At 44.6% G+C, this 12893-nt stretch overlaps 1 protein-coding gene across 1 annotated transcript in view; it reads left to right on the forward strand.

Annotated features, from left to right (window-relative positions):
- HDLBP (high density lipoprotein binding protein) overlaps positions 1-12893 on the forward strand; it is a gene marked incomplete in the record, with an annotated part of 521467 nt that overhangs the window by 230362 nt on the left and 278212 nt on the right. Inside the window, 2 exon segments of the mRNA XM_030216982.1 lie at positions 10043-10249; positions 11658-11873. Coding sequence (XP_030072842.1) covers positions 10043-10249; positions 11658-11873 — 423 coding nt within the window.

Here is a 12893-nt window from a genome sequence, read left to right on the forward strand (position 1 = left end):
TAGAAACTAGTCCTCAGTAATTGCTACAGCTGTCTAACTTGAAAAATCCAGTATGTTTTGGCGCCATTTTATAGAATGTATTTTAATATACAGCTTTATCATATCTTGGCAAATAAGACGTAGCAGCTCCCATTCAGAATCACTGCCTTGAGACTAGTAAGTCTACTTTATTTTTTTCAAAAACTACCAGTTACAATTTTTACCACTGTCATTTCTGGCAGGACGTTTATATACACCTTAGTGAGATCAGTTTCTAAATTAGCATTTTGTTTCAGTTCTGGGCACAACTCTTTGCTATATGGGAATATCTCTTATCCCATTCAATTATGAAACTATACTTTATAGCAGACACCGTCACCGTCAGTTTCTTAAGATGTTTTTGCTGTTCAAATCAAATTAAATGTTTTTAAAGGATTAATATAAGAATTCGTGCATATTCAAATATTAGCTGTTCTATTTAGATGTCTTTAAAGGCTCATTATAATAGTTTGGACATGCAGTTAAGGACTCGTTCTTATTTGATGTATACCTTTTATTATTTTTTATAATTTTTTATTAACTTTTTTCTTTACATACATCCCACATAGCTGAACACATTTATCACAAAACTTTCTCATATATAGTAACATAGTAGATGACGGCAGAAAAAGACCTGCACGGTCATCCAGTCTGCCCAACAAGACAACTCATGTGTGCTACTTTTGTGTATACCCTACTTTGATTTGTACCTGTGCTCTTCAGGGCACAGACCGTATAAGTCTGCCCAGCACTATCCCCGCCTCCCACCACCGGCTCTGGCACAGACCGTATAAGTCTGCCCAGCGCTATCCCTGCCTCCCAACCTCCAGTCCCGCCTCCCACCACTGGCTCTGGCACAGACCGTATAAGTCTGCCCCACACTATCCCCGCCTCCCAACCTCCAGCCCCGCCTCCCACTACCGGCTCTGCTATCCAATCTCGGTTAAGCTCCTGAGGATCCTTTCCTTCTGAACAGGATTCCTTTATGTTTATCCCACGCATGTTTGAATTCCGTTACCGTTTTCCTCTCCACCACCTCCCGCGGGAGGGCATGAATCGACAACCTCCCTCCATCCCTCCCCCCCCCCCCCCCCCTAGGCATCTCAGGTGTACAGCCAACTCCCCCTACAACAGAGTATCCTCATTATACATATGTCACCCGTTAATCCTATCCATTCCACATAGGAGGACCATGTTTTTGAAAATCTCACCATGCCCCTTCGCCTTAGGGCTGTAAGTTTGTCCATCAGACGGCAATAGTCCACTTTAGTCAATACTTGATCCACGGTGGGAGTCGCCGATTGCTTCCAATATCTTGCAATTAGAATCCTGGCTGCAGTTACAATGTATGATAGGGGCCCATGACGTAAGCCACGTCCCTCCCTTAACGGGATATTCAACAAGCACAGCCCAGGAGTTAGTACAACCTCAGCTCCCAGGCCATTCTGTAGTTTCATCTGTAAATCTTGCCAGAACTGCTGTATCCTTGGACAGTCCCACCATATATGCCAAAATGTTCCTTCCGCCCCACAATTACGCCAGCAACTTGCCCTTCCCGTTTTAAACATACGGGACAGCCTACTGGGAGTCATATACCATTGATACAACATTTTATATCCATTTTCCAATAAGGGGGTGGCCACAGAAAATGACAGTAGTCGTTTGAATATCCTTTTCCAAGTTTCTGGTTCTTATGTAGAACCCAGTAGGGACTCCCATTTATTAATACACATTTTTAATGGTTGGGACTTATGAAGTAAAGCTCTATAAATTCAGGAAATCCCTCCTTTACCTTCCCCAGATCTCATTGCCATTTCAAGCTCCGTGGCCACCAGAGACAGATCTTCTCTGGCTTTCTTCTGCACAAAGTCTCTGATCTGCATATAATTAAATCTGTCTCTGTCCCCCAAGCCAAATTCCTCTTTTAAAGTTTCAAACGAATGGCATTTCCCATCCTCCCATATCTGACCCAACAGTCGCAGAGAAGCCACTGACCAGTGCCCATACACCCCTTCTCTCCTCCCAGGGACAAAATCTGTAGCATATATTATGGGCGTAGTCAGATGATATTTGCGCCCCGGGAACCATGCTGCTCTACATCTTGCCCATTCTTCTAGCGCCACCCTCATTGGGCCCGTCAATCCTGATACAAGTCCCCTCAGGAACTGTAGTGGAAGCCACGACACCGCCCATATAGGCACCCCCTTCAACCCCCACTGCACTGCATAGGTCCACAACTTATTTGGACCCCTCTGCACCGTGGCCAGCATTTGAAACAGAGCAGCTTTGTAATAAAGCCCCAAATTCGGTACCCCCATGCCCCCATCCTTTCTTAATTGATATAGTATTCTACGATTCACTAGGGGTGGCCTCTTGCGCCAAATAAAGGCAAACATTTTCTTGTTAAGTGTGTAAAAGAAGTTATGTGGCACAGAGACAGGCACAGCCATAAATAAGTAAAGCAACTTGGGAAGCATTGTCATCTTTACCGCTGCTATTCTGCCCATCCATGACATTTGCAGCCCCCCCATCTCTCTAATTCTTGCAGGAGTTCCCGCATTTTAGGGACAAAGTTCTCTTGGTATAAATCCCCCATATCTAGTGTTAAATTAACCCCCAAATATCTAATAAATTTAGGAGACCATTGAAAAGGGAAGAGAGATTGTATTTCCTCTTGTAACCCTGCAGGGCATTGTATTGGCATGAGTTCTGATTTTTGAGTGTTAATCTTGAGACCTGCAATTTGTCCATACCCCTGAAGTATCGTCATCACTGCTTTCAGTGAGGATTCAGGTTGTGAAAGTGTAAGCAAGACATCATCAGCATAAAGCAGAATTTTAGTTTCTTGCCGCCCTGGATCTTGTCTAACCAAGATTGCCAGTGGCTCCATAGCTTATGCGAACAATAGCGGGGACAAGGCACATCCCTGCCTAGTACCTCTAAACAACTCAAATGAATCAGTGTATGTACCATTAATTCGTAACTGAGACATAGGGTGACGATAGAGCGCCATGACCCAACATAAGTATTGCCCACTAATGCCCATTTTCTTCAGCAATGCAAACAAATAGGGCCATAGCACTCTATCAAATGCCTTCTCAGCATCCAGTGAGAGAAAGATCGCCGGTTGTCCCACCTGTTTGATTCTGTCCAATATATATTGTGCTCGTCTCGTGTTATCAAAAATTTGCCTATTTGCTATAAATCCCGCTTGGTCCTCATGGACCAAGCGAGGCAACACCCTTTGCAACCAGTCAGCCAAGATTGTAGTTAGAATTTTATAGTTGTTTCCCAATAGGGATATGGGCCGATATGAGCCGCAGTTTTGTGGGTCTTTATGCGGCTTAAGGAGTAATACCATGTTGGCTAAACGCCACGACCGTGGGAGCACAGAGTCAAGCTGAATATCATTGAACACTTTGAGCAAGATGGGTGCTAAGATAGAGTTAAAGCATTTATAGAATCTATTACTGTACCCATCTGCACCCAGGGCTTTTCCCCTAGGTAAACCTTTGATTGCTAAGGTCACTTCCTCTAGTGTTATGGGTGCAGATAACAGTTCTTGCTCTGCCCCTCTCAGGCTAGGGATGTCTACCGTGTCCAAAAAATTCTGTATAGTTTCCTCTGCCACTTGCCCCTCTGGTAGATAAAGCCTCTGATAATACTCAACAAATATTCTCTGAATCTCTACTACTTGATCCCAGCTCTGCCCATCCTCCGTTCTCACTTTACCGATATCATTGCATCCCCTAAGCTGTTGTAATTTACAGGCTAATAATTTACTCGCTTTATTATTAAACTCATAGTATTCCTGTTGTGTCCGCTGCATTTGTTCCTTAATGACTTTAAGTTCCAAATCCAGTAGATGAACTCTGGACCTATGTAATTCCTCTTGCTGTCTGGCCTTAGCCTGACCTTGTTTAACTAATGTTTCTAGGTGTTGTACTGTGTGTCTATAAGCTGTTTCTTTCTCCCTATGGTCTTTCCCTAAATATGCTTGCAATGCTATTACTTTCCCTCTAATCACCACCTTTAAGCTTTCCCAAAGTATCTCTGGTGTAATTAAACTGTAAAAACTCCCCAATTTCTTTTTCAATTCTTTGTACATTTTGTGGGTCATCCAATAACCCATCAGGGAATTGCCAACTTCTGGATCTTGTACTCCTTGGAAATCCCCTCAGGGCTATTGCTATCGGAGCATGATCGGACCAGGATCGAGTGTAAATCTCTGTAGATTCTGCCTGGGTAACTATGCCTGCACTTCCCATCCACATATCTATTCTCGAATATGTATCATGTGGAGCAGAATAGCACGTGTAGTCTCTCTCGCCCATATGCATTACCCGGCAAATGTCCACCAGCCCCCAGTGATTCAGGAATTGGAGTAGTTTATCCTGCTCTGGCTGAGCATATCCAGCCACTCTGGTCGAATTATCCAACGCGGGCTCTATGGTCAGATTGAAATCTCCACCTATCAATATCTCCCCCTGTACACATCGCCCGAGATGATTGCCAAGTGCAGCATAGAAATCTCCCTGGGATTGATTTGGAGCATATATGTTAACTAGTGTATAAGACTGCCCCCCAAGGGACAATACCACTATCACAAATCTACCCCCAGAATCCCTTTTTACCTCCTGTATTACCCCGCTATGGCCTTGCCTAAAAAGGATCCCCACTCCTTCTGTTTTATTTTATGTCGATTCGAAGCTAAATATTGGTGAGGATATCCCTGATTATATAATAAGTGTTCATGTCTGAGCAGCAGATGTGTCTCTTGTACAAACAGTATGTCCGCTCCCACCCTCTTTGCCTCCCTGAATAGCCTCCTACGTTTTATGGGGGTATTAAGGCCCCTTGCATTGAGGGACAAACAAGTTAGTTCTATCATGGGGGTTTACAATCAACCTTCCTATTCAGCTTCCTGAGACTCTGCCTCCAGCATATATATAAAAGAGGAAACCCCCTCTGAGATACCCTTTTTCCACACTCCCCCCTCCTCCCCCCCTATCTAACCGATGAGTCAACTTTATCCCACCTCTGTGAATAGAGAACGGTGACCAACCACATGCCAAGCATTGCACACAACTTCCCCATATATTCATATATAACCATATTCCCTTCGCATCCTTACCCACCCGCTCAAAAACATCCAATTCTTATATATTACTGCACCAGTCCCAATATTCAAGTCATATTGTTCTGCGAGGGTGTCAGTTTCTTGTCTGATTGCTGTCTAGTGAGGCGCCCTTTGCCTCTCGCCACTCTTGTCCAGCGCTGTCGGGCCGGTCGAGATGTCAAATCTAGACTGCTGCGTTCTTCCGCACCCCCCACGGGGGCCTCCACCTCCGGCCATGTGGCGCGTGCTTCCTCCATGTTTAAAATCCGGTTCCATTTTCCTTCTTGGTTGTAGGCCAGGGCGAATGGATGCTGCCATCTGCATACGATTCCTTTGTCCCGCAGGTATCTGGTGAAATTCTTCATCTCTGCTCGTCGTTTTAGTGTGGCCGGGGCCAGATCTTGATAGAGTTCAATAGAGAACGTATCCCATTGCAGAGCTTCCTTCTTGCGCGCTTTGCGGAGTATCGCTTCTTTTACCTTATAATCTGAGAAACGGGCAATAATGTCTCTTGGTGTATTAGCTCTCATTCTCGCCATTACTCTATGAGCCCGATCCACTTTAATTGATTCAGGGGCCACTTCTTGTCCGTCCTCAGACAGCAACATGCTCACGATTTGCTGCGTGACCTTTTCACAGTCCAAATATTCTGCTTGTTCTGGAACCCCTTGAATGCGGATGTTCGATCTCCTTCTCCAATTTTCTAAATCTTCAATCTTTTCCTCCAACGATCTACATATCTCTTGCTGTTCTTTCAATGTATGTTCTACCGTGTTCAGAGCCTCCTGCTGGCCCTCCACGTGTTCATCCAGATCTTCCACCCGTCGGCCCAGCTCTGTAATCTCTCCGCGGAGGTCCGCTGCTAAAGTAGCAAAATCCTCCCGGACTCCTTTAATATCGGAGCGGATCACATCCAGGAGAGCCCAAAAGTCTTTGGCAGACAGTTCTCTTTCCTCAGTATTCTCACCGGGTGAAGCAGTGCCCCCGATGGTAGCTATTTTTCCCCGCTCTTCAACAGGCGCCATCTTGTCTGCGCTCTGATGCAGTACATATGTAAAGTCTTTTAAAGACTTGCGGGACCCTGCCGCTTCTCTTCCAGACATCTCTGCCCGCAGTAGGTCTTCCGCTACAATTATTTGAATTTTCTTCTCGTTTTATTCGTTTCCAGCGGTTATATATGATGAAGCTTCTAGGCTGGCATGCGGAGCTATTCTCTCACACCGCCATTGCTCAGCGTGACGTCACCGCTCTCGATGTATACCTTTTATTAGATGTTACAAGTGGATGTATTTATTGAACCAAAAAGGTAACACTATATATATATTTTCACTCCAAGCGTTTCACCATCTTCTGTTGGGCAAGGTGGTCCGCATCATGTCAGACAATGCCACAGTGGTGGCCTATATCATTCAGCAAGGGGGTACGAGGAGTCACCTCTTGGAGGAGGAGGTAGCAGAACTCCTGCGTTGGGAGGAGTTGCATCTTGTGGCTCTGTCCACGGCTCAGGTGGCAGGCGTTCTAAATGTTCAGGCGGACTTTTCTCAGTCGATTACACTCTGGATCCCGGAGAGTGGGCTCTTAGCGAGTTAGCATTTCCGAGAGTGGTGGAACATTGGGGGGTTCTGACGATGGATCTTTTTGCGTCCGCACTCAACACGAATCTTCTGTTGTACTTTAGTTGTCGTCGGGACCCCAAAGCACAGGGAGTAGATGTACTTCTTCAGTCTTGGCCGACTGGTCTTCTCTGTGCATTTCCTCTGTGGCCCCTCATAGGTCCCCTCATTCAGAGGGTCAAGTCTCACAGAGATCAAGTAGTTTTGGTGGTGTTGGATTGGCCTCACAGGCCTTGGTACACCGAACTGCAGCGTCTTCTGGTTGGTCCTCCTCTTCAGTTTTCTAAATCAAGGGGTCTGCTGTTGCGGGGTCCGGTGTCCCATCCCAATGCGGCTCAATTTTGTCTTACGGCATGGCTCTTGAGTGGGCAAAGTTGACGAAGAGGGGGTATTTCTCCATTTTGGGCTTCAGTGCTCCAGATTTTGGATTTCTTGCAGACAGGCTTTGATAAGTATTTGGCCTTGGCCTCTCTTATGTTGCAAGTTGCTGCTTTGGCCTGCTTTCGAGGACGCGTTCAGGGCAAGTCATCCAGATGTAGCTCGGTTTTTGTGCGTGGCGAACCTTAGTTGTCCACTTTCCCAGTGCTTTTTTTCTTCGTTGGGATCTCAATTTGGTGATCTCTATTCTTACCAGGCCTCCATTTGAGCCTTTGGCTTCCTGCACTTTAAAGGATCAGACTCTTGATGGTGTTTTTGGTGGCTATTGCTTTGGTGCGGCAAGTTTCTGAACTGCAAGCTCTTTCTTGTAAATCACCGTTTTTGGAGTTCTCTAAGGATCGGGTGGTATTGCGTCCTGTTCCCTTCTTTCTTCCTAAGGTACTGTCTCGTTTTTATCTCTCACAATCGATGGTTTTGCTTGTGCTTGGTTCTTCACGAACAGATGGTCAATGCTGTTTGAAGTGTCGAGATGTAAGGCAAGTTCTCAAACCAGTATTTAAAGGCTATGGAAGAATTTCGTACGACAGATTGTCTTTTTATTTTTTTGATCGGGGGTTTGTGCAAAGGGCTTATGGCTTCCAAACCCACCATTTCTCGTTGGCGTAAGGAAATGATAGCTTCCGCATATATGCTTTTTGGGAAGTTGATACCGGAGGGTGTGAAGGCCCATTCTACAAGAAGGTAAGTGGTTTCTTGGGCGGAGCATTTCCTGGTGCCTCCTGTGGATATTTGCACAGCAGCCACTTGGTCGTCATTGCATTGCTTTGCTATGCCCTACAGTTTGGACTTAGTGTCGTGAGGAGGTGATGTTCAGGGCAAAGGTTCTCACGGTGGGGTTACTTGGATCCCTCCCGTGATTTTACTACTTTGTTACTTCCCATCGTGAGGAGGTGATGTTCAGGGCAAAGGTTCTCACGGTGGGGTTACTTGGATCTCTCCCATGATCTTACTACTTTGTTACTTCCCATCTGGCTGGTCCGGAGGGACGCTAAGGAAGGAGAAATTAGGCCTTACCTGCTAATTTGCTTTCCTTTAGTACCTCTGGTCCAGCCCAGATCCCTCCCTCAGTGTATTCTGGTGTTTTTGATGGTTCTGTTAGTTTTCAGTTGAAGCTGAGTTGTAAGTTTGCTATGCTAGTCTTTAAAAAAAAAAAAAAAGTCCAAACAAGGAGCAGAATTGAGCTCAGGCTACGACAAATTAATGTGTGCTCCTGCCTGCAGTAGCATTTCAGGGGCGCATGCTGAATTTGAGGCATGGTCTCTAAGTTAGCTTTGCTGCCAGTGGCTGCTCAGGCTCACTAATTTCTCCTTGTTGTTCATCAGAGTCCACTCCTGCTGGCTCTCTGTGTGATTGTCCTCTAAATCTCTAACCTTAGCTTCCGCTGCCTCTATCCTCATTGTCAGGTCCTTTAGCTTCGCCATGTCTTCTATTTCATCTTTAGCAGCCCTAGTCTCGCCCAACACCATTGTCCAAGTTGGATCAGGTTCATCATGGCCTTGGCATAGGGGCTCCAATTGTATCCCAGTCCGCAGGGAATTCCCCGCGCTAGACCTGCCGCCATCTTTATTGAGCCGGGAAGCTTCTGCAGCATAGAAGTCTGATTGGGTACGCTGATTTCAACTTCAGGACCTTGGGCGTGACAAAAGTCAAAATCCACCTTTCTCCCAAGTACCACTTTGGAAACTTTGGGGCCTCTGTTTTCAGTCAGTTTGGGGGAGTGTATTGCGGAGCCACCTGAGATGCGTCAGTTCTGCTTGAGCGTCAACCGGAAGTCTAAATTACACAAAAATTAAATGACCTCCTAACTGGAGTGAGCTTTGACTGCAACTTGAGAGGTTGGGAAGTAAGACCAATGCCTGGCAGACTTCTGTGGCAGGGTCCCATAAATGGCAAAAACAGATCGGGATTGAGACTGGAGTGGGCTTCGGCAACTCCCAGTAGTTAGGAATGATACCAGGCGGATTTTTATGTTCTTTGCCCAAGATTGGCAGGGAGAGATGGAGATGAAGTATACCAGTTACTTATTCATGAAGAAGTGGAACCTATGCAGGATGGACCGTTCAGGTCTTATCTGTAACATTTACTAAAATTACATTTACTATAAATGTTTACAGAGAGAGAGAGCAGTTGTATATATAAATAACCAGAAAATTTTATAATACTGTCCAGTATTTATTTCTCTGTCCCCACTCAACTTCATTCATGCCATCAGGCTGCCAAACATTTCTGGGGAGAAAACTATAGTATCAAATATGTAATCAGTTTTTCTTCTCAACCTTTAGTCCTTGATTTTGTTCATAATGTTCCAAAAAATTGTACTACTGTTGGTGGTGGTCATTTTTTTGTTTGTTTTTTAGTTCTTTGAATTTTCAAACTGTATGTACATACTTCCTTTTTATCCATAAATTAAGTATTATGCACATAGGAGTAAGTTCACCAGTCCTGGCCCCATCCCCAGTTCCTCTTCCATTTTGACTACAAATTAAGCCCTGGGTATGGTGGTGAGGGGAAGTTCAGGAATGTATGGTGATGTTGCTTTGAATCTGTGTTGAAGAAACTTAATTTTATTAAAATTTTACATATAAATAAAATAACTTATAGAGATGAAATGAAAGAAACTGATCTGATGGGACTTTCCTGGTCATTAGTGTAGAATATTACTCACATTCACATGTTTAGTCCTTTTCATACCTCAGAGAAGTTATGTGAAGTAATCTGATTTAGATCTTTTTCATGGTTAGACCATTAACTTACGAAAGTTGAAATTTTCCTTGTTCTTGAAGGGATTGCTGTTGCCAGATAAGGTTTGTTTTTATACTAAACCAATTTTTTTTTTTTTTACTCCTCAACCAAGGCCTCTTCTACTGTCTCGATTCCTAAGGAGCACCACCGCTTTGTTATTGGCAAGAGTGGAGAGAAGCTGCAGGACCTAGAGCTGAAAACTGCCACAAAGATCCAGATTCCCCGCCCGGATGACACCAGCAACCAGATTAAGATCACTGGTACCAAAGAGGGCATAGAGAAAGCACGGCATGAAATTCTGCTCATTTCTGCTGAGCAGGTATATGTATAGGCTGTAGAGATGATACTATATCCAAAATAGAGGTGGTGTTAATAGAGCAATTAAAGCACTGTTTGAAGAAGGCAACAGCGTTCACTAAACTGGGATGACATGGTGTAAAGTGATCTTGATGCCAGTGTAGAGCTATGAAGAATAGTAAATAAAACTTCTTGGGGGAAATGGGGGGGGGGGGGGGGGGGGGGGTCAAGGGAGGTGGGTACATTCCAGGCCAGTGGCAATGCAGTGCACTGTCATGCAGAAAAGTAGTTTTGATCCCTGGACCAATTCTTAATTCCAGGGCTGGTGAGGGGGATGGTTGAGGGGAGGGCTGGTCCCAGGTATCATATAACAGAACATCCATTGGCTAGACCCAATATGCATATGCATTGTGTTTTGAAAGAAGCTCCCCTGGCACCATCTTTTCCCTCCTTGAACTTTTTCTCTGCTTCCAGTTCCTGGCCAGACAAATTCAGGTGACCAGGAATCCCTGAGACTCCTGAGCTAGAGGATTATTTCCATACTGGATTGCCCCAGGTACAAAATAGGTTTATATTATATACAGGTACTTACTTGATTATAACTACAGAAAGATGGTTTATCAAATCCCCATCCCCTTTCTTTTTCTTAGTGTTATTATAGGGTGCCCTCACACCAGTAATGGCTATCCCTTTCTCCTCCCATGGGCCCATTGTTCTGGGGAATGTAACCTGGTTCCCATGCACTGTACTGCACAGGTTCCACCTGCTTCTTCATTGTATAAAGCAGTACTTCCTAGTCCTCTCCTGGAGGCACTTCTAAGCAGTCAGATTTTCAGGATTGGCTCAAACAATATGCGTGGGAGAAATTGCATTTAGTGGGTCTCCAATATATGCAGATTTTTTTCAGACATATTCATTGTATTAATCCTGAAAACTGCTTAGGAATTTTGTGATCATGTGCTCCTGTTGAGTTGACAATTTGGGTTTTTTTGTTTTTTGTTTTTTTGCTGGACACCTTGAGTATTTTTTTTTTTTAATTATTCTTTAGATCAATCAATGGAATATCTTAATATGGAAGATCCAGGTGAAAGCATTGAAAAGAAAAAAGGCAGTTGAAATAGGTGGCTGCTTTTCTTTTCTTTCCTTTTTTTTTTTTTAAACATTTTTATTTATATAAATTGCTCTTTCTTTGTCCCTGAAATATTTTTCCATAGCAAGTATATGGAATAGAATAAAGGATGGTATCCCTAGACAAGGGAAGGAAGGTAGGAAGGGGTAAGGGATGACACTGGCAATGATCAGAGTATAATGAGGTTAAAATGTATTAAATATGTTTATATTCTGAAGTTCTATTTAGTCATCTCTTCCTCACTCTGAATCCACTTGCAAGGTCATATTTTGTTTCCCTCGCTGATCTTTGCATCTTTCAGGACAAGCGTGCTGTGGAGCGCCTGGATGTGGACAAGGTTTATCACCCCTTTATTGCTGGTCCTTTTAATAAACTGGTGACTGAAATCATGCAGGAAACAGGGACACGTATCAACATTCCACCACCTAGTGTGAACAAGACAGAGATTGTTTTCACGGGTGAGAAAGAGCAACTTGCCCAAGCTGTAGCACGCATCAGGAAGATCTATGAGGAAAAGGTGCGTGTACCTAAAATTGGCATCTTGGAGAAGAGAATGGAGCAGAGTGGGCTTCACTGAATTTTTGGGGAACCTTAAGGCAGAAGTTTATATTAATACTAGTAAAAAAAGGCCCGTTTCTGAAAGAAATGAAACGGGCGCTAGCAAGGTTTTCCTCGGAGTGTGTATGTTTGAGAGAGTGTGTGTGAGAGTGAATGTGCGAGAGAGAGTGTGTGTGTGTGTGAGATTGAGAGTAAGCTCTTCTGAGCAGGGACTGTCTTTTCTTCATGTTCAATTGTGAAGCGCCGCGTACGACTGGTAGCGCTATAGAAATGATTTGTAGTAATGTGTGCCAGGAGCGCCCCCTCCCTCCCTCCTAGTTTCAGGGTCCACCCCTCCCTCCCGCCCTACGAAGTTTAAAAGTCATCTTGACTTACCTCGTTGGGGTTACGGCGGCTGCCAGCAGCGGTAAAACGCATACAGGCTTGGCCCCTCTCTCTCTCTCTCAGCTGTGGTCCCACCCTCATTTCCTGTTTCCGCAAGGGCGGGACCACAGCTGAGAGAGAGAAAAGGGCCAAGACTGCACGTGTGCCGCCGTAACCCTGACTTGGTAAGTAAAGATGACTTTTAAACATCGGAGGGAGGGGGCCTGGAACTGGAAGGGAGGGACGACGACACCCTCATGTTTGTGAGGTTGCGTTGCTTTCCCTGGCAACTATGCTGCGTCCCCTTCCCTCTGTGTTCAGCCCTCGACGTCATAACGTTATGACATGAGGGCGGGACAGTGAGACAGATGGTTACAGGCAGCACGAAGCCTTCAGTGCCATGGGAGTCAGCTTCAGAACGTTGGCGTTGGGAATTATTATATAGGATAAACTTTTTCATATTAGAAGCTTGGGTGAAAGTGTAACCTCCTTGAATGGGCATACATTTTGTATTGATCCACAAGACACAAATAAGAATAACTTCACCCAAATCCTGTAGAGTTTGTGTTTGCTATAAAAATAAGATGGCTTGTTTTTTGTAGGTAAAATCAGAGTT

Source organism: Microcaecilia unicolor, chromosome 10 (assembly GCF_901765095.1).
Source record: "Microcaecilia unicolor chromosome 10, aMicUni1.1, whole genome shotgun sequence".
Lineage (NCBI taxonomy): Eukaryota > Metazoa > Chordata > Amphibia > Gymnophiona > Siphonopidae > Microcaecilia > Microcaecilia unicolor.